The sequence below is a fragment of the Megalobrama amblycephala genome, linkage group LG7 (genome assembly GCF_018812025.1).
Source record: "Megalobrama amblycephala isolate DHTTF-2021 linkage group LG7, ASM1881202v1, whole genome shotgun sequence".
NCBI classification, from domain to species: domain Eukaryota; kingdom Metazoa; phylum Chordata; class Actinopteri; order Cypriniformes; family Xenocyprididae; genus Megalobrama; species Megalobrama amblycephala.
The window spans coordinates 27083297-27107054 of record NC_063050.1 but is presented as its reverse complement, the minus strand read 5'-3'; the positions used below and the strand labels follow the sequence as shown (position 1 = coordinate 27107054).

At 36.9% G+C, this 23758-nt stretch overlaps 1 protein-coding gene across 1 annotated transcript; it reads left to right on the top strand.

The window, feature by feature from the left end:
- The first annotated feature begins 214 nt into the window (after window positions 1-214).
- Window positions 215-3087, top strand: adra2c (adrenoceptor alpha 2C). Its single transcript, XM_048196791.1, has one exon. The coding sequence runs from the start codon at window positions 723-725 to the stop codon at window positions 2019-2021; it is 1299 nt and encodes a 432-aa protein (XP_048052748.1). The 5' UTR covers window positions 215-722; the 3' UTR covers window positions 2022-3087.
- The last annotated feature ends 20671 nt before the right edge of the window (window positions 3088-23758 follow it).

Below are 23758 nucleotides of genomic sequence, written 5' to 3'. Positions count from 1 at the left end.
CCCAGCGAACACACATCTCGAAAGCGATAGTTTATTTAGTTCACAGTCCTTTCCTTCCCACCCCTGAACACGTTATCCTGACCACGCCTAGTAGCCTACTGTAAAATAAAATAAATTTATTTTTTTTCCACTTACAATAGGCTACCTAACAAATACTATCCTCTTTTGTTTGCCCGCCCAGGTTATAGCTATTGAGGTCTGGTCAGAGACTCGATAAAATGCTGAAGCTGAAATAAAAACGCGCTATGATCTGATATAAAATGTCCATTGTAAAATACAAAATGATGCTAAACGGTGGTAGGGTACTTCAGCAGTCGGTTCTTCTCTCCGTCTGACTCTATCCAGGGGCGGGGCGGCGCTCCATCAGTTTAATGTTGTCAGCACGTGGATAGTTGAGTCCCGGGCGGGCAAGGCGCGCGGTGTTTCGCTCGGGTGGAGAGAGCGCGAGGATGCTGAGAGAGACGCCCGTGAGAGGACGAACAGGTCGCACGGATGTAAGAGACGGTGATGGTTACTTCAAACTCTCCACGAGATGGGTCTCTTTTTCAAAGCTGCAACCAAATGAGCCGTAAGAGGAATTGTGCGGAAAAGAAAAAGACGCGAACGGGATTAAAATAAGAATACAAGGTAAGAAAAAAACAGAGGAACCTGCAACTAACTTATAGTGAAATTACAAAGAGAATATTCGCGAAGACGCGCGTGGACAGCAGAGCTTTTTCAATATGCATAACTTAAGCTTTGCAAGCGAAGTGGACACTTACATTGACATTGGTTTTACATCCTCTGGGAAATCTACAAGTCGCTATTCTCCGGCCACCATTATAGGGCTCGCGGGGCTGGTGAGCTTCCTCATCTTGTTTACAATAGTGGGGAATGTGCTGGTCGTTATCGCCGTTTTAACGAGCAGAGCGCTCAAGCCACCACAAAACCTTTTTCTTGTGTCTCTGGCTAGTGCGGACATTCTGGTAGCCACACTGATAATCCCCTTCTCCCTGGCCAATGAATTAATGGGCTACTGGTTTTTTGGGAAAGTTTGGTGTGATATCTATCTAGCACTAGATGTTCTTTTCTGCACATCTTCTATTGTTCACCTGTGTGCCATAAGTCTGGACAGGTACTGGTCTGTAACACAGGCGGTCGAGTACAACTTAAAGCGGACGCCTCGGAGAGTAAAGGGCATGATTGTGGTGGTATGGTTGATCGCAGCTGTAATCTCCTTCCCACCGCTCATCTCCATGGACCGGAATAAAGATGGTGACAAGAGCGAACCGCAATGCCAGCTGAACGACCACACGTGGTACATCTTGTACTCCAGCATCGGGTCATTCTTTGCCCCGTGTGTCATCATGATCCTTGTTTACATCCGAATCTACCAGGTGGCTAAGACGAGAACCCGAAATATGTCCGAAAAGCGCCGCGATCCGGATGGTGTATCAGGAACGCCACGGCTGGAGAACGGCTTGAGCCGTGAGGATTCTAGGCGGGAAAACGGGCACTGTGCCTCACCGCCAACAGGGGAACGCAAAACCGGCGAGGATGACCCAGATGCCGATCTGGAGGACAGCAGCTCATCTGATGAAAAGGCCAAGCGGTCGCAAAATGAGATGGGGCCCTCACGAAAAGACCGCCGATCCAGCCGCAAGAACAGCTCCAGCTCCAAGCATTCCAGCCGAAAGTCCCGAGCCAGCAGCAAATCCCTGGACTTGTTTTCCTCCCGCAGAAAAAGGAGGAACACCATTTCGAGAAAAAAAATTTCCCAGGCACGAGAGAAGAGGTTCACCTTTGTGCTGGCCGTGGTCATGGGTGTGTTCGTGGTCTGCTGGTTTCCGTTCTTCTTCAGCTACAGCCTGTATGGGATCTGCCGGGAGCCCTGCGCCATCCATGACACCCTTTTCAAGTTTTTCTTCTGGATCGGTTACTGCAACAGCTCCCTCAACCCAGTCATCTACACCATCTTCAACCAGGACTTCCGGCGAGCATTTCAGAAGATCCTGTGCAAATCCTGGAAAAGATCTTTTTAGAGAACATTGGCAGCTATATAGTTTGAAGCATCCAGTGCCATTTACAGGTGGTTGACAAAGACGTTTTCAAAAAAAAAATACCACTGCCCGTCTCGCTCTTTGCATTGACAATCTGTACACAACAATGACATTGATATTTTTTCCTACTTCGTTGTGTAATGCTCTTCTTGAGTCTGTGAGGACAATAGATGCTGATCACATAGGTGGTACTAAAAAGCTAAAGATGCTTGAAAAAAAAACAAAAAAACACCTGAATTGGGCAGCACTGTACTGCATTAGAGGAAACAGGCTTATCTTTATTATGGCTACAGGCACTTTGAAGTTATCAAGAGATATTTTTTATGATGAGTATGCACATATGGCTTGTGTCATTGTGACTAGAGAGCTATGTAACATGAAAGGCTGTCTCCTTTTATATGGTGACAAAAAAAAGACAAGGGAAGTAAATTACCAGAAAGAGTGCTGTTTCTTTCCAGCTGAGAGAGACAAAACGGACACAGTTGGTTAGGGAGTATGAGAAGGTTGTCACCGGATGACAGATGGAAGGAGATTGTTGCCCTGATGTGGTTGAGTATTGCAAGGTTCGTCCTGAGGGTGAAAAGTCCTGGCTGAACAGAGCTCTATTGCAAACTGTTCTTAACTGTCCTTCAGTGAAATGAATCATTGCACTGCTGCTTTCTAACATGCCATGAAAAAGTATACAGAAGAGGTATTTACTGGACTAGACTTTTCAATGATGATACCATTTATTTATCTACAGGATTTATTTATCAGATTATAAACTATTTAAGCTTTGTGGCTATGCTTGTACAGTGTCTCCCATTTGTTCAAAATATCATAGTGATATAATGCAAAGTATGATATATGAGGCTGTTGTAAATTTATAGGAGCAAAACAACTTTTTTTGTGGTTGTTTTTGTATATTATGAAACATCTGTCTTTATGGATGTTGGGCTTCTCTCCTTTTCTATTCCATACTTGTGATATCTCCAAAATGACTGACAGGTCACTACAAGCACAGCTGATGATCAAACAAAATTGAACAAATAAATGGACTGTAATTCTCTTTTTACTGTGAACAGAGTATAAGCTTTATATTTTATTCTTCATGTCTCTAAAGTGGGCTTATCATAATTTGAAATGGCTGTGATTAAACATTGTTTGAGGTTTTGTCATTTTGCAGGTACAATACTCCATTCAGCTCACGACAGAAAAAAATAAATAAAAGCAGAACCTGAACTAATTGAATCTAATTGTCCCAGACTGTCTGCAACAGTTGTCCGTAATGCTGATAATGCCTATGCAGTGCTGCACAGTATTGTAAGGCCAACATTATGGTACAAAACTGTTACTTACTGAACAAAAATAAACTATGCAACAGTTAGTGCTAGAGGAAAAACTTTAAACTCAACATTTCATTGCCAGAAGGAATTGAAGTCAATGTTGATGAGATAAATTCTCATAGTACATAACGTGATTCAATCATTGTCATACAGTAGTTATAAATGATCTGTATATCAAGGTTTTGGTATAATATGTGAACACAAAACCAGTCATAAGTCACACGTGTATTTGTAGCAATAGCCAACAATACATTGTATGGGTCAAAATTATTGATTTTTCTTTTATGCCAAAAATCATTAGGATATGAAGTAAAGATCATGTTCCATGAAGATATTTAGTAAATTTCCTACCATAAATATATAAAAAAAATATTTTTGTGAGTGGATATGCATTGCTAAGGACTTCATTTGAACAACTTTAAAGGCGATTTTCTCAATATTTCGATTTTTTTGCACCCTCAGATTCCAGATTTTCAAATAGTTGCATCTCAGCCAAATATTGTACTATCCTAACAAACCATACATCAATTTATTCAGCTTTTATGTGACGTATAAAACTCAATTTCAAAAAATTGACCCTTATTACCCTTATGTTTTGTGGTCCAGGGCCACATATTTAATATTTTAAAATGTAATATTTAGTATTTGATCATTAAACTTTATAAAAATGCTATACAATCTTTTATCCTAAACCCCATGAGGCTTTGCATATCAATACTCAGATTGTTCAGAAGCCATGTTGGAGGAAAACAACATTTTGGATGTTGTATATAGATGAGTTTAGAGTGATATCTTCTTTTCATCAAATGGATGGTGTCACAGTTTTCAATTCACAGTGACTCTGCTTATAAAATTGAACAACAGCTGATCACAGAGAAAGAGGGGTCTGGCTTGTAAGTATTTTTTAGGTTACGTACAGGGAAGATGACTCTTTAGTAGCATTGGATGCACTTTTGAATTGTTTATACTCATAAACTATTTTCTAACCCCATACCACATCCTTATGTTTATTTTCAAAGGTTTCAGTACAATTGTGATATTCTCAGCTTATAAACAATTCTATTGCATTTTAAAATGTGACAGAGTCTAAAGCTGATTGAAAAAAATTATTTCTAGAGCGGGTTCAGAACTGAAGAGTATAAACTGAGCTTCTATTCAAACCATTCAACGAATTTTGTAAAGGAAATGAAACAGGAAATCTATCCTCACCCACATAGAAGCTCCATGAGATATTTAACACCAATGTTCACCTCAGAGTGAGTCCGAGAGAGAAAAAGGGTGAGAAACTTCACTGTCAGTCAGAGCATAAGTACTGCAATTGAAGCAGTCTCCTCATAAAATTTCTGATCCAGCTGGATGATGGGTCCCACTTGGGCCAAAGCTATGTGAAAAATAAATTGAGTTTGACATGCTTAAAAATATAAAGTGTCATACATTCACTTATTATTCACCACATTGGAAGGAAGTTTCGGTGATAGAACTGTCAAGTTTCATATTCTGTAATTGTATTGCTGAGACTATGAATGTTTAATTTTTTGAAAGTGTGGGAGATAAAATGATTCCCAAAGCAATGTTTAGTAATTTGTTTCGCCATCATATAGAAAAATATTAAATTACCTTGACTCCTTTACAAGCTTTTATGAAAATACTTTATTTGATTCAAACTCAGCATGTCAGAAGCATAACGCCTCATATTCCACCACAAACAGATTAACACATTCAGCGTCAAATGCATGTTATGTGGTTATGATTATTTTAGATACAAAGCACAACTTCATGATTTCTACTGGGCTCTGGTTGTTGTCAAAATCAAGGACAGGAAAGGTAAGCAAAGGAAAGGAACGTTAATAAATAATTGCTGTGCTACTGTTGGTGCAGTGCATGCTCTAGGAGGATCAGAGAGGAAAGCCTTTGACCGATGCACTGATTTGATTCTGCTTTTACCAGTGGCTGTGCTGGGAATGAAGCCCAAAGCATTTCTGCCTTCTTGGCTACCAATTAGAACTGCCATATGTCAGAAGATATAAAATGATTAACAGTATATAGGCTTATTCACTACGGGGTGACTTCAATCATTCTTTTTCATTATTCAATAAAACCACTTTGATGGTATATTGAATCTCTTCATCCAAAACTGAATTATCTATCTTGGGTACTGATGGTTTTGTTTGAGCAGTTCATCTATAGCTATTTGCACTTTGTGCAAACAAGGTGCTATTTGTATTCATTTGCGCTTGACGCCAAGCTACCTTAATTTACGCTTTGCATAAATATCTTCCTGCCACTTGAAGACATTCACAATTTTTTTCATCATTGATTCACTAGTTATTGAGGCTGCCTTCTAAAAGTTATTATTCACAGTATACTCTTTAGGTTATATTGCAAACCATACTAGTTGACCTTAGGATAGTCTTTTTCTGCTGAACTCATTCTGCAAGGTTCAATTTGCTGTAAGTTCAGAGATACGCATCTTCATGCCAGGTTAAGTAAAGGATGCTTGAGTATTTATTGCCTTTCAGCTTGAATAGCTCTCTGACCTCCCTGAACAACAGACTGCTTTCTACTTCTAGTACTGGTGTTTCACTGTTTCCAATTATATGGTCTTGCTTTAGCGATGTAGTGATCCTATTTGCCACCTAATGATTTCCACAAATGTAAGTAATAAAGCAATCGTGCAGTGTGACACTAGAAATTCTTTTATATGTTGTTTGTTTTTTTTGTTTTTTTACAGTTAAATTAGCACTTCAATCAATACAACAAATATGCACATTGTCATATAGAGTAGAACATGTCTCTAGCAGTGGGGTCATGGGTTTGATTCCCCAATCCGATCTCACAGCAATTAGTACTTACTTTATGAGGTTGCTAATTGATATGTTTTTTTGTTTTTTGTTTTTTTGCTAAATCGTACGCATTTTACGAGTTGCCAAATTTGTATGCATTCATACGAATGACCTAGCCCTAACTCGCCCTTAAAGGTGCCCTCGAATGAAAAATTGAATTTATCTTGGCATAGTTAAATAACAAGAGTTCAGTACATGGAAATGACATACAGTGAGTGTCAAACTCAATTGTTTCCTCCTTCTTATATAAATCTCATTTATTTAAAAGACCTCCGAAGAACAGGCGAATCTCAACATAACACCGACTGTTACGTAACAGTCAGGATCATTAATATGTATGACCCCAATATTTGCATATGCCAGCCCACGTTCCCAACATTAAAAGGCATTACACAAGGGCAGCCAGTATTAACGTCTGGATGTGCACAGCCAAATCATCAGACTAGGTAAGCAAGCAAGAACAATAGCGAAAAATGTGATATTTGTAAACTGTCTTTCTAAATGTTTTGTTAACATGTTGCTAATGTACTGTTAAATGTGGTTAAAGTTACCATCGTTTCTTACTGTATTCACGGAAACAAGAGCCGTCGCTATTTTCATTTTTAAACACTCTGTATACACTCTGCAGTCTGTATAATTCATAAACACAACTTCATTCTTTATAAATCTCTCCAACAGTGTAGCATTAGCCGTTAGCCACGGAGCACAGCCTCAAACTCATTCAAAATCAGAAGTAAACAATATAACAGTATACTATACTCACATAATCCGACGCATGCATGCCGCATGAATGACAAACACTTTGTAAAGATCCATTTGAGGGTTATATTAGCTGTGTAAACTTTGTTAGGGCACTGTTTAAGGCAAGCGCGAGCTCTGTGGGCGGAGAGCACGGGATTTAAAGGGGCCGCAGCATAAATCGGCGCGTTTATAATGATTCCCCAAAATAGGCAGTTAAAAAAATTAATAAAAAAAAATCTATGGGGTATTTTGAGCTGAAAATTCACAGACACATTCAGGGGACACCTTAGACTTATATTACATCTTTTAAAAACATAATCTAGGGCACCTTTAAACCTACCCGACACTGGGGTTTAGACAAACTATATGAATTCGGACGAATGACATCGTACAAATTAGCCACCTTGTAAAATACATACGAATGGGGATACCGTTGGATTCCCAGGGAATGCCTGAATTAAAACAGAATGTATAGATTGAATGCAATATAAGCTGCTTTGGATAAAAGCGTCTGCCAAATGCATAAACCTAAATACATAAACCTAAATACATTAGCATTAGCATTAACAATCAAATCAATGATGACATTAAGTCAGCTGCAGAACATTACTCAGGAATCAGACCAAGCCAAGTGAGCTTGGTCTGATTGTTGCTATAGAGACTACTATGATCAGTTGTACTGTCACTAAACTTGACTGATTCATGGGATTCAAAAGGAACGCAAAATCCTAAATACCCTGTGACTCATGGCATGAGATTTTCAAATACCAGGCTGTCTAAAATGAGCAGTCATTACAGGCTGTTAGAACGCATACATCCACTTACAAATGATGCTCTGAATTTCAACAAACCGCAAATATGTTGATTCAGGAAGCAGTTTATACTGAATACTGAGCAGAACAGATTGACATTTACTGGGGGAAAATTGCAAGTGTTGCTTGTCTGAGGTGTACTATGTGGCTCTTAGTGTGTAATGTAGTTTCTGGGTGATTATTTGTTTGTCTACGATATTATGGTTCAGATCCATTTTTAATGCAAATATGCACTGCCGTTCAAACGTTTTGGTTCAGTAAAAATGTAAAAGTCTCTTATGCTTGCCAAAGCTGCATTTATTTGGTCAACAATACAATAAAAACAGTAAGACTGTGAAATATTATTACAATTTAAATATGCATATTTGATTAATAAAAGTATTAATTTATTTAAAAACATAACGTTTTAAATAGTAGTGTATGTTTTGCCCATTATGCCATCCAGCACAAGAAAATGTTAAGTCTAAAAATAATAATCTGCATAATCTGATGTATCATTTATGTCTGTAGCAAAACAAACTGTGTTGGACAAGTTTTATTTTTTTAAGGCAAAAGTATGACATTAATAATGGTGATTACTAAGCAATCACCACTAATAAGTTTCTCGCCTCCATTTTCTGTGCCATTCATTTGTTTTTGGTTCAGTAAATAATGTAGCTTCTCTTCTCTATTTCTAATCACATTCAGTTTGGTTTAACAAAATTGAGAATTTGGTATGTTTCTTATTGCCAAAAAGCCTATCAAGCCTAAAATACAGTTGATGCCATAATCTTGTGTGCATGTATATGTGTCTGAGCAGGAGCTTCACAGGTGTGCGTGAGTGTGAGTCATTAAAAAAGCCATTTTCAGTCCAAATATTACCATGAATACCTCAGAGCATGAGAGATTACAGGGGAAAAAAGCCTCAAAACAGTTACTCATCCTTTCACACTCTGCAGCACTCAAATGCTCAGCAGACATAATGACAGACTTGATGACTACTTAAACTATTTTTTTTGGATCACAGGTGCACAAATGTATTATCTCAATCTCCTAAAGCAAAATACATAAAAGTATTTTGAAAAGAACGTAGAATGCACAAGTCTTTACTAGAAGGATCCAAGACATGGCACAAAAACAAAAAAATATAATCCTAGTGTTAGGGTTAGGTTAAGTTTAGTTGTCATTTCCTTCTTGTGTTTCCTTTTAGTTTAGTTCTTGATTAACTCTTATTATTTACTAATTGGTTTCAGCTGTGTCTAGTTTAGTTGCCTTTGTTTATCTCCTGTATACTGTATATAGCCCTGTGTTTCAGTTACTCCTTGCTGGTTCTTGTTTTTCCTTCATGTCGTGTGGTCTTTGTACTGTTATTCTCCTACAGTCTCATGAGTAATTTCTGTTTATTTATTAAAAACTGTTTATATTGTATCTTTTTTGTGCATGTTGACTTATCACACCATAACATGACACCTTGTGCTCTAGAATAGTAAGCCCCTGTGTACACAAGTATATTTGAAAGTGTAAATGCAGTGGGGGGAATATAAAACATTGATGCGCCTAGAGACCTGCCATCCTGAGATAAGTTTCAGCTCTGTTCTAAAACACCTGATGGAATTTTCAGTTCTACATGAATACTTGATTAGCCAAGCTGGAATTAAACTCTGCAGGAAGAAAGAAGTGGAGATTCTGCTAAGAAAGTGGCATAGAGAAAATAGAATTTGCTGTGCCATTTCTGCTTCAGGGAACACAAACTTCCTGCAGAGAAACCAACTGGCGTTAAAATAAAAACCTAAAGATCTTTGACAGACAACCACTGAAGTCCTAATATGTAATAGTTTATCCTTTTTTCCCCCACTGTTTTGTCATGAAATGTCACAATACATTTAAACCATTGTGTATTCATACACCTTCCCCCCAACCATCATGTGTTCATCTGCAAGAATATAAATAAATACATATATACACTTAATGAAATATGTAATGTTTCCTAACTGATTGATATTCAGGTAAAAGGTGAACAATTTCAAAAACCATACACTTGATCCAGGGTCTGAATTTTGAATTATATATATATATATATATATATATATATATATATATATATATATATATATATATATATATATATATATAATAATGTCTTATGCCACATAATGCCTTATTCTGCATGATCATATTCTACATCCCATAATCCTACCCAATCCCTAAACTTAACTACCTTACTAACTATTAATGTGTAGTAATTAGGAGTTTATTGAGGCAAAAGTCGTAGTTAATATGTAGTTAACAGTGAGAATTTTGCCCTAATGAAAAGTGTGACCATATTCACAATAAAAAAAAAAAAACACAACAACAACAACAACAAAAAACATAATACAACTAACTGCTACTAAAAAACAATCTACTTTCTGAGAATCTCACCAAACTCATGCACGAGAAATCTTTCTTGCACTTGACATCTTCTGAGAGCTCAGGCAGGCTTTGTAACTGAGAAAAGCTAATCTGTCTTCCCTCTCTCTCTCTCTCTCTTTCGGCACATATGAAATTGTCCAATCTGAAATCGTTCCTCTCCTTCTGCTAATTTCTCCCCCTCATTAGTAAGCTGTGGGATTCTCTGATCTATGTAACATGTCAATGTGTAGCTCAGAACCTCTCACGAAACTGCCTCGCAAACACTACAGGATAGAAAATCACTGTTGATGATTGTGTAAGAAGTAAGAGTGGGTGTTAACTTCTAGTGCTTCATAACACACTGCTTGAGTTTTAAATTGCCAGAACTCTCTCTGCATGGTCAATGACTCAAAGAATGGCAGATGAAAAGAACAAAAAAAAAAAAAACTAGTTGAAGGACTGATTATTAAAGATTTTAAATTAAGTAAGCAGCTTGACATTGTTGGATGGATAATTTTATCTGTGCTAGTCACGATTCACATGCATGCATGGTACAGAGTGTGACATTGCACAGTTGGTGGCTACAAAATAAAGGGAATTTTTTACAACCTCAGTTTTATTCTAGTCTTGCCTCAGGGATCATATCAGTGAAGACATCCATGACGGTACACACGTACACACCTCGCGAAGAAGACATCCAATTCTGATCAGATTCTTAGACACATTCTCGTTCTCGCTTATGTTTTATCACAAAAACAAATCCATAAGGGTTATGGGGAAGAAAAAAAAAAAAAAAAAAAAAGTAAAAGCCATTTTATGACTTTCAGTTTACAGAGCAGGCTTTATCACAAGCTTACCTGTTTGTCTGCTTAATGCTTTCTTTTACCACACCACTGTATATATACCAGGGTTAATTTCAGACACACTTGACCGAGTTTATGTTTTTATGAACTGTACTGCAGCTATTTCGCTTTAAAAGAACATTTCAGGTTCGATACGAGTTAAGCTTGTCTACAGTATTTGTGGCATAATTCTGATTATCTCAAAAAAATAATATTGAATTGTCACTCTTACAGGATTAGTTCACTTCAGAATTAAAATTTCCTGATAATTTACTCACCCCCATGTCATCCAAGATGTTGAAGTCTTTCTTTCTTCAGTCAAAAAAAAATTAAGGTTTTTGAGGAAAACATTCCAAGATTTTTCTCCATATAGTGGATTTCACCGGGGTACAATGGGTTGAAGATCCAAATAGCAGTTTCAGTGCAGCTTCAAAGGGCTCTACATGATTCCAGCCGAGGAATAAGGGTCTTGTCTAATGAAACGATCGGTCAATATCATGTTGGAAAGGTCACACATGACATAAGCAAAAGTACCACCGTGGGGCGAAAAACTCTAATTTTCTCCTCCAACTTCAAAATCGTCCAACATTGTTTTACCTTTTTCGTAAAGGGCGTTTGACTTAGTCTTCGCACGTTTGCTTTGTAGACACTGGATCGGTACTTCCGCCTACGTCAACGTGTGACTTTTCCAACATGATTATGTCATGAGTGGCGCATCACAGAGCTAGTGTAAGATGAGCATTTGTGGTTAAAAAGTATATACATTTTTATTTTTATTTTTTTAGAAAATCACCCATCGTTTCGCTAGACAAGACCCTTATTCTTCGGCTGGGATTTTGTAGAGCCCTTTGAAGCTGCATTGAAACTGCAATTTGGACATTCAACCCGTTGATCCCTGTTTAAGTCCACTATATGGAGAAAAATCCTGGAATGTTTTCTTTAAAAACCTTAATTTCTTTTTGACTGAAGAAAGAAAGACATAAACATGATGGATGCCATGGAGGTGAGTAAATTATCAGGAAATTTTAATTCTGAAGTATACTAATCCTTTAAAAAAGAAAAAAAGAAGCAAAACTCTAGATTAAAGTATAGCACAATGGAAGTAAATATATATAGGGAAAGTTTATTTACTTTCAAAAGTACAGCCAAGACATAAAGAATATCCATGTACACATGATTTCAGTGCGATAAAATCACTACTTTTTGTGTGATTCATATCCAATATTAACAACTATGTTACCATAACAGCATAATGCTGAAAATCCTGTAATGTAACATAAAATGATAATTTAAACAACATTACAAATTAAATAATAAACACAATTAATGTAAATGCTTTTTTAAAATGGCTTCATATTTCCACCTTTAAAGCCTCCAAAAACTGTCCCAATTTACTTAATTGTAAACGCCTCACAGTTTTTGATTTATAAAAAGAGTGAGGAGACTAAATGAATTTTTGTGGTCATCACAATGACACAAATACTCTTATTCAAGCTACTTTTGGATTGTACTTTTATCAGGGTGGAAATAGCTCCTCCAGTCAAAATGTAGTCTTCCTCGTTAGGATACATGGTTTGAAACATTGACAGATTCAAAATCTCTGTTATATTGCTTTACAATCATACCAGGAGGTGATTCTAACAAGTACAAAAATTAGACTGTATTTTCACATGCCCCTCTCTCAGTGTGATGGTGAAACATCTTTTCTCATCTCTCAGCACATTCCCTCTGTAGCCATAATCATTGCAGTAGACTACCAGATAAAACGATAGCTAGCCATAATCCCTTAGTCCAAACCACAAGGTCGGGATACAGCGGTAATGGGCACAATTGATTTACTCAAGCACTTTTCTTTGAGTTTCTGTGTTAAATCAGCCCCAGCCGCTTTCAGTGCACAGACAGAGTCGTAAATAAACTGACTTTTTATACCATTGTGCCATAAGTAAAGTCTGAGTCAGAAGAAAGATACCTCGATCGTCAATTACTTTGGTCACAGGCACCCTTTGTTGCAGATATCAATCATGGTTGTACAAATAATCATATTTAATTTCCTATTTGACATTACGCCCCCAAAACATGATATCCTTCCCCTTTAATTTCATGCATTTAGATAAAGTGGGCTAATGACTTCCTCTAACCCCAGAGGAGCTGGAAATGCAGGGGACAGGGCAGCAGGCCAACCAAAAAGGCACTGCATCGAGGTTCATCTGTCCCATGAGCAGACCGTTCAGTGGAAAGAAAATCTGAGAAGATGGCATTATATTCAGTCTAATCAAATCTGAGAGCTTGTTACGCAAGAAACCAAAGTCATCTGAGACAGTCTGAGGAAGATATAATCTGATTTTTCAGAGAATAATCTATATTGGAAAAAAACAGATCTTCTGCGTGACGTTCAGTGTTTTGTAAAGAGATCCCACAATGTGTTGAGTAACACCTTCGAGTAACAGAATATCAGGTGTGTGAGAGAATGAGGAATTGTAAGTAAGGGAAGCGCAAGTGAGCAATGCAGGTGTTAAATCGTGTGATTGTGTACCTACAGTAGCCTATGTGTGCGCATACTTCACTTAGTCCATGGGAACGTCTTAACCTCTGGAGTGTGTTGGCTACCCAGAAAACATCCAAATTGCTCCCATAGGCAGCCAGATGAGACCAAGCAGATGTCTAGTTCAGTCTATACTAATACATTCTATAATTACAGGAACAACAAAGCTGCATATTTTAAATCACAACGCCTGGGGCAAGCACATACATTAACGGAGGCTCCATTTACACAGGCGGACACATGAGAACATGTATGTGCCAAGTCTGAGTTGAAGGGTTATTTAAAGACATCATTCCATGACTGAAGAGGAGGAAGTGTCAGATCAGAAGAAGCCTGGAACAAGATGGTGGCCACTGCAAAGAGGGCGGTGTGTGAGTGAGTGAGTGTACTTAGGAGGCAAGAGCCTAGAAAGGGAGGTGGTAAATTACTGTCCTTGTAAAAACAAAGCCAGAGAGAGTTTTTCAGTAAACGCTTTCAGCTGTACACAAAGATTTGCCCACGGGTGGTTGAATATAGCAGCATGAGATTGCAAATGTTATGGCTCCAAATTTATCAGTTTGCTCTGTGTTGTTATTCCTGCATGTTGCTGTGCACAAATTATGGGCGTAACTTCTGGCAAACTGTAAACTAGTAACTATTGTGAATAAACTGTTTTATGATCTTGCTTTATGCAAATGATAATAATGATAATATGTGAATACATCAACAAAATCGAATGTAAAAGGAGCTGATGTTATTTTTCCCTTTGACCATCGAAGGATACATCTTGCTGCACAAGTATTTCAGAAGGTCAGCTATTAATTATTTTGTGTGAAAACAATATTCATTTTCCATTTTTAACATGTATAGGTCTGCATTGTTACTGTTAAATGCATTTACCACATTTTCACAGACACCACATTTTCTTTTCACCTCTCTGCAATGTGTGAAAAATTTCAATAAACCATACTCTGACAAGTAGTAAAAGCACAGAGCAGTTTAAATACATTTACATTTAATTATTTGGTAGACATGTTTCAAGCAGACTTAGAAATGATGAAAAATTCAAACACAAGCAATAAATCATATTGAGTCGGCAATATTAGTACTGCCACAGACTCTAAAAATGAAGTGCTATATAATAGCAAAACAGTAGAAAAGCGGGAAGACTGTATTTTGAGTGATTAGTTTAGTTGTGCTCACAGAGGAGTTACAGACATTCAAGGATTAGTTTACTTCTGAATGAACATTTCCTGATAATTTACTCACCCCATGTCTTTCTTTCTTCAGTCGAAAAGAAATGAAGGTTTTACGGAAAACATTCCAGGATTTTTCTCTATATAGTGGACTTCACTGGGGTTCACCGGGTTGAAGGTCCAAATTGCAGTTTCAAAGGGCTCTACACGATCCCAGACGAGGAAGAAGGGTCTTGTCTAGTGAAATGATCAGTCATTTTCTTAAAAAAAAAAATAAAAATGTATATACATTTTAACCACAAATGCTCATCTTGCACTGCTCTGCGAACCACACTCATGACGTAATCATGTTACAAAGGTCACGCGTGACATCGGCGGAAGTACCGATCCAGTGTCTACAAAGCGAATGTGCAACGATTATGCCAAACGAACTTTACCAAAAAAAAAAAAAAAGGTAAAACAATGATATCGGACGATTTTGAAGTTGGAGGAGAAAATTAGATGAAGATTTTTGCCCTAAAAAGTATATAATTTTTTTTTTTCTTTTTAATGACCGATCTTTTCATTAGATAAGACCCTTATTCCTGGTCTGGGATCGCGTAGAGCCCTTTGAATCTGCATTGAAACTGCAATTTGGACCTTCAGCCTGGTGAACCCCAGTGAAGTCCACTATATGGACAAAAATACTGGAATGTTTTCCTCAAAAACCTTTTTTTTTTTTTCAACTGAAGAAAGAAAGATATGAACATCTTGGATGACATGGGGGAATTCAAAACAAATGTTCAAAGGGACAGTAAAAGAAATATCATCTGAAGCTATTGATTGTCTAATGATAAAATGTTTAAATCTTAACATTAAATGCATATGATCATAAGCTACCACTAGTATGAATGTAAAACTTGCAATATGTACTGTATAAGACTTCAAAATCAAAAGAAAAGGGCAGACAGTCAATGAATGTGCATATGTCTTGTACTGTATTATCTTGGATGATATTCTCACAGTGTTCTTTAGTAGGGTTACTGGACTGATTTGAAGAAAATGAAGTGTGAAACACGTAATTTAGAGCAATTTTACTGACATTTGCATGATAACATTAATGGTCCGTTTTATTCAAAGATTTTTTTTAGTAGAGAAGTGATGATAGCCAGTCTGACTCCTGCTGAGTGCTCCCGATATGCGGCAAAGAAAATCTTAGCACCTTGGAATGACTCACAGTATTTTATTTTTTTCATTTTCAGTTTGAATCTTTCAGTAGTTTAAAATGCAAAATTTAAAGAGGTCATGAAACCCCCCCGTTTTAGTCTGGTCATTCACACCTCAGCTGAAAAAAAAAAAGGGCGTGTAAAGCCCTGGAAAAGTGGGAGTGTAGGGGGGGGAAGAGGGGAGAGAACAACCAATGAAACACAGACCTACAACACACTCATTATACAGAATAATGAATATTAATATATGAGCATGGAGAAAAATGACAACAAACTCACAAGCACAATGGAGAAATGTGCAAGAATATTTAAAAGGGCTAATAATATTTTCATTACATTTACGAGCATACAGTCTCATGATAAACGACACGTAGTTTAACACAAAAGAATAAAGATATAGTTAAATTTTTGTCCATCAGAATAATTTTGTCATCGCGTTCAAAAACACCACTGTGTCCAGTTTGCACATATATTTCATTTGAAGAAGACTTGATGAATGTGTCCACACCATGCTGGTTCATGTTTGGTGAAGGAGAATGTGTGAAATATGTCTATAAAAACTTGAAACACAGATACTTTATTCTGTATAATTTTTGATCCACGTGGCTAGTGTTGTTAAACTCATCGCAGAGCTCCGCGCTGAAACCGATAATATGCATGCTCCGTGTGTATGAATAACAATTGTATTTTTCATGTGTTCGTATTCAAACTCCGGTTCTGACCGCTTCGCGGGCAAAATACAAACAACACTCATGTGCTGCTGTGCTGAGGGAAACATACACACGGCTCACGTGTCCGAACGCAGAGGTGAATGAACAGCACTTTTGTGACATTTGAATTCTCCGCTGTAATGCGATCTCATGCGAACATATTTTCCATTTGTGCTTGGTGATCAAAAGCAAAAAAAACATATTCACCCAAACTTCTGCTCTGGTCGCGTCACAGGAAAACACATTTTTGTGTTGTAGCACTGAGGAAACAAGCACCTACTACGACCCATGTCTCTGAATGACAACAGAGACAGAGGCAAGAGAAGTGATACTATAATATAAGCAATTATAATCTTGTGCATACTGCAGAGCAGTGATTGGATTGAAAGAGCTTTTCGTCATGAATAATTGCAGAAACGGTTGACGTCAGCATGTTCGTCCAGCCCATACTGGAGCCAATCAGCACTCCGGATCTGCCGGTAGTACACGATGACGTCAGATTTTGTGACGTTGCTCCGGCTTTGCTTTTCAAAGACAGAATTCACTCTGAAAAATGCAAAAATAACTAATTTCAACTTAGAAATATAATTAATGAGTACCTTTAGTGTTTTCAATGATGTGCAGCCAATACATATCTGTTCACAGCTCAAAAAATGTGTTCTGGGGTTTCATGACCCTTTAAAGAGCTACTGCCACTCAACACTCCAGTGCAGCAGGGGGCAGCATACGCAATATCGTGGATGAGAGAGAAGAGAAAAAAATATGATACAGAATGCAAGAGATCTTTTACCACGCTATATATACACATTACAATAATAAATGTGTAGTATTAAAAGAATGCTGCATAAATTTCTGAAGGACATACAGAAGCCTATATGTGTCAAACTTTGTCAATGTAAATAGATGATGACCTTGGCAAACAGCTGATGGATCTCTACCTGCTAATATATCAATAATAATGTCCATATTTGGAGATTGAGACATCAATCAAATTTGTCCTCTGCATTTAACTCATCCAGTTAGTGCACACACATTAGGAGCAGTGAGTAGTGAACACACACACACCCAGAGCAGTGGGCAGCCATTTTTGCTGTGGTGCCCGGGAAAAAAATTGGGGGTTAGGTGCCATTTCCTGCTGGTATTGACAATCAAACCTGCAATCTTCGGGTTACCAGTCTGACTCTCTAACCATTAAGCCACGATTGCCCCTAGAAATTTGACCCTGATCTGATTTGAACACGCAACCTTCTGATCTGGAGTCAGACAGCTACACAATTAGCCAATCAGAGACATATCCAATGAGCGCGTGAACACTTTGGCCCATCAGAGGTGTTTACGACTCCCCACAACAACGCTCAAAGCGTCACATTTTTAAAATTTTAGTACCGACTTGGTACCGAAGTCAGTACTTTTGACTTACAGCTCTACAAGGCAATATAAATATTCAATCAATATCAGATATTGATTAATTATAATTCTTTCCCATTGAGAGTGAACATTTATATCCTGAAATGAACACTGAGCTTGGACAGTGCGCGCGTACACACATACACAAACATGTTGATAAATAACACCAAGACCCATGCCAATGAAATTACTCTGATCTTGCAATCACTATGAGTGCAGAGGGAATAACAATGCCAAAACACAATCCAATAAACAAAAGCCACCACTCCTCATATAATGTGTTTCATATTACAAACTTTCCCATCATACCAGAGTCATATATAGTAGGCTACTACAGTATCTGACCCTATTTGTCAACATCTCTGTAAATGCATCAGGATGAATGATAGAGAAATTTTGTGCGTGAGTGAGTGAGTGATTCTCTCTCTAACTTGCTGCTGTGCCCATGTACTTTGTGAGATGTTCCTGGCAGCAGTCTGTGCCAGCTGCTTTGAAGAAGGGCTCCGTCTCTGATTTTTTTCCCCCCTCACGCATACAGGCTTAATGCCTCTCGGGGACCAGAGACGGGAAATAAGGGAATCACGATGGCGCGGCAGGGGCCACCTGCCATCAGCCTTGCAGAGAGCTGATTCAATTTCACCCACTTCAACACTGACTGTGACGTGCTAAAATGTCCCTGTGGACTCGGGTAGCTTATCCTGTCCACGAATCACGACTAATATTCTGATGATTTCATGCTTTGCTCAAAAATCTGGATAGCCCAACAAAAACAGCTTGAATGTGGGATTATACAGGAACATTGTTTATTTATTTATGTATGTGTCCTGCAGCTCAATATGTTATTTTAACTTTTTATACCGACAATGTTCAAAAACAAATGTAATTAAAGGGATAGCTTACTCAAAAATGAAAATTATTCAATGAGGATCTTAAATTTGTTGCACAGCCCTATTTGTTTGAACCGCGAGAGGTGTCTGAGCTAACAATACTCCAGCATCCTGCGTCAGAGGATTACTCATTTGGCACAAGTGGACTTGCGCATTCTGTGTATGTCGTCCGCAGGAAGCTAGTTATTTGAATTTATAACGTTTTAAATATGGATATTTTTCTTCGCTTCAGAAGGCCTTTATTAACCCCCTGGATTCGTATGGTTTACTTTTTTTTTTTTTTTTATGGATGGATCCATTATTTTTGGCTTCAAAACACAGACCCCCAGTCACAACCATTATAAACCTTGGAGGACGAAGGATATTTTTAAAATACTTCTCTGATAGTGTTCCTCTGAAAGAAGATGGTCATATACACCTAGAATGGCTTGAGGGTGAGTAAATCATGGGATAATTTTCATTTTTGGGTGATCTATCCCTTTAAAGGTGCCCTAGAATTAAAAATTGAATTTATCTCGGCATAGTTGAATAACAAGAGTTCAGTACATGGAAAAGACATACATTGAGTTTCAAACTCCATCGTTTCCTCCTTTTTATATAAATCTCATTTGTTTAAAAGACCTCCGAAGAACAGGCGAATCTCAACATAACACCGACTGTTACGTAACAGTCGAGATCATTAATATGTACGCCCCCAATATTTGAATCATCAGACTAGGTAAGCAAGCAATAACAACAGCGAAAAATGATATTTTTAGTGATATTTGTAAATTGTCTTTCTAAATGTTTCGTTAGCATGTTGCTAATGTACTGTTAAATGTTGTTAAAGTTACCATCGTTTCCTACTGTATTCACAGAGACAAGAGCCGTCGTTATTTTCATTATTAAACACTTGCAGTCTGTATAATTCATAAACACAACTTCATTCTTTATAAATCTCTCCAACAGTGTGTAATGTTAGCTTTAGCCACGGAGCACTATCAAACTCGTTCAGAATCAAAATTAAACATCCAAATAAATACTATACTCACATGACCCGACGCATGCATGCATGCAGCATACACGACGAACATCTTGTAAAGATCCATTTGAGGGTTATATTAGCTGTGTGAACTTTGTAAATGCACTGTATTATAGAGTCGCGAGCTCGATGGGCAGGGAGCACAAGATTTAAAGGGCCAGCAGCCCCTGAATCGGTGCATAGTTAATGATGCCCCAAAATAGGCAGTTAAAAAAATTGGTAACACTTTACAATAAGGTTGTATTAGTTAACATTAGTTAATGCATTAGTTAACGTTAACTAACCATGAACAACACCTCTGTTCAGCATTAGTTAATGTTTGTTAACGTTAACTCACGCATGTATTAATGCATCTATTCATGTTAACAGCGCAAGTAGTTAACATTAGTTAATGCATTAGTTAATCATTGTTAACATTAAATCATGCATATATTAATGAAACTATTCATATTAACAGCGCAAGTAGTTAACATTAGTTAATGCATTAGATAACATGAACTAATCATGAACAATGCCTCTTATTTAGCCTTAATGTTTTAAGGTTAACTTACTGTACTTACATTAGTTTATGTAGCAGTTGACACATTTCTAACTCTCCACTCACTTACACTAAAATAAGGTAAAAAATACCATTGTGTACCTTATCAGCATTATTTATTAACAAGGCATTGATTTGGGCTGTAAATATAATTACAAAGTGCAAACCATCTGAACATTTACAGATATGTTGTTCATGTTTATATGCATTTTACTATCATTACTTACATTCAACAAAGCATTTATTAATGGAATTTGTGAACCTTATTGTAAAGTGTACACTATTTCATCATTAACTGATGAGTTACCAACATTTGTAGACCCTTTATTAACATGACTTACCATTAACAAAGCATTAATGGAATTTGTGAACCTTATTGTAAAGTGTACACTATTTCATCATTAACTGATGTGTTACTAACATTTGTAGACCCTTTATTAACATGACTTACCATTAACAAAGCATTTATTAATGGAATATGTGAACCTTATTGTAAAGTGTACACTATTTCATCATTAACTGATGTGTTACTAACATTTGTAGATCCTTTATTAACATGAATTAAACGATATTTTGAGCCAATAATCCACACCTACCCATAAACCTACCCATAACCATTTCTTAAATCTCCGTACAGTTATAAATAAAAGAATAAGAGACAAGCGCAATCACAATAATTTATTTTTTTGCAAAAATGTCAAAAGTTGTACCGAAAGTACGTTAGTTCAAATGATGATGAGTTGCAGTCGCAGTCCTCTCTGGCGGTAATAGTTTTAATAGGGTACAGAGCAGAATTTAAGATAATAATCCATGAAAATATGATGAATCCGGCTTCTCTCCGTGAAGGCGCGCACTCAAATGTCAATCCACTGAAACACGGCATGTCGCAATCTGTGACGAAGCAGGTGAGAACCAATGAGCGTTTGATATCAGTGCCGTAAACCATGCCGTAACGGATCTCGTGGGCGCGCGCGACTTTTTAAAATTTGAATCATAGCGAGCACAGGCTTTGACTATGACGGTCGCTGCTGAGAATGAAGATGAAGAACGACGGAAAAAACGCAGAATTTGGATATGTTCCTTACAAACATATGTGACCCGATCTGGCGAAATGAGTCGGAAGTCGCAACGTTCTATTTTAAGATATGGGCCGATAATGTGGAAAAACAATGAAAAAATCGATTTTTTTTTAAATTTTTTAATTTAATTTCAAAGAACAGACTTTCAAAAATAATCTCCCAAAGTTTCGTAGTCCAGATAATTGAGTAAAGGTATTTAAATGGCTATTAAATTTGACATGGTTTTACTAAATTCGCTGGAAATGAACTTCTCAACTCCTCTCGTCACTTATGAGCATTTCCCGGTATCCCCTGAAACGTCATTATCTCTGCTCTAAAAATATGGTGTTACACGTTGTATAGAACCAATCAAAAAGCTTAGAAATGTAAACATACTGACCTAAACGCTGATTTTTAACAATGGGAAGCCCCGTTTCGACTGACAGGCACGAAAGCGACCCAGCCATCCTCCTGTCAGACTAGCGCGCTTATAAAATAAAACTCCCATTTGCGTGTCTCTCTTTAAAAGCCAATAAAAATTGAATCCATATAGGTAGCACGAAAATTCTTTTTGCATACAAAACCAAAGACTTTAAACTTTAATATCAAGCCTCCAACATGCTTCTGTTGTGTTGTTTTCACCCTCTAATGAGTCTGAGTAATATGCGTTTACAACAAAAATAGCACAACAGCTAACTGAATACAAGTATGTATATTTCACATGCTCATAACTTCATGAAAAATGCACAGATCATAAAAATCGCACATCAATATTTAAAGCAGATTCTCAAGATTAAAACGAATCCAAAATCAATATAATATATTGCGTTGATCACAAGATATTACTCACGAAATGATTTAACATACTTGGCTAAAAACATGTCTCTCATCTCTCCGGGATGCAGTGTGTATCCAATGGTCCCGGACCCATCCATGTTCGTTTTCCAACGTGGAATAACACATAATAGATATCATTTTAAAGCTTAGAATCTCATCTTTTTAATGCATCTAACCATTTTGAAAAACTCCTAACGAGTGCTGAGAAGCTCCTCTAAACCGGAGTTTACCGCCCGTTGGCGCCACCTGGCTGCGGAAAAAATGAACAACAATTTTTCAAACTATTCTTTATAATATCACCACGAAATTTGAACCAGATGCAGCTCACATATAGGAGAGCATCACCAAAAAAAGAATTTTTTAGCGATCTTATTGTGTTCCTGAGTTATTCCATGTCAAATAAAAAAAGAAAAATTATTTTTTAAAAAATTATATATATTTTTTGTCTTTTATCAGCTGTTTGTCAGCAAGATAATGTCCAAATGTAATGTAATTTATATTTTCTTAAATTTTAAAATGTTTTCTATCAAATGATACCTACCTTTTGACTCCCCTTGCTAGAGTTTTGGAGTTATAAGTCTTTACTTTTGTGTGTGTCGCTCAGAAAAAAAAAAAAGAACTCTAAAAAAGAACTCTAAAAAAGCCTTCAGGTCTTAAAGGGTTAATTCAAATAAATACTTTAAAATAATTTGAGCTTCAGCCTGGTTTAATAGCATTTATATATATATATATATATATATATAAATGTCTTTGGTCAAATTAAGCTGTAAAATAAATAGTTTATCCCTTTAAATGCAATGGATTTTGAAAGATATCAACAAAAAAACGGGCAAAAAACTTTAAAAGCGATTTTCTCAAAGGTTTTCAATTGGAAAAAGAGGGCAGACGACCATAATTAAAATGGGTATATCTTTAAAACCATTCAAGGTATGACTTTGACTAGGATATCATTTTAAAGCTTATTGTCTCATCTTTCCATTGATACCAAAATCTCAATTTTGAAATTTGGGTCACTGTGACTCATTTTGCTGGATCAGGTCACATATGGATTATAAAGATTTGGAGTACAGCGAACAAATAAAGTTGATGTGATTTGTGAATTTATGTTGTGCTTGGTGTGTCTTATGCATTGTCAGTCACTGCATAGGAGAAAACGCCTCACAGCAAACAAACTAAATATTACAAAATGGGTAAACAATTACAGACATTTTATTTTTCATTTAAATGCTTTGTTAATGGTAAGTCATGTTAATAAAGGATCTACAAATGTTAGTAACACATCAGTTAATGATGAAATAGTGTACACTTTACAATAAGGTTCACAAATTCCATTAATAAATGCTTTGTTAATGGTAATTCATGTTAATAAAGAGTCAACAAATGTTAGTAACACATCAGTTAATGTT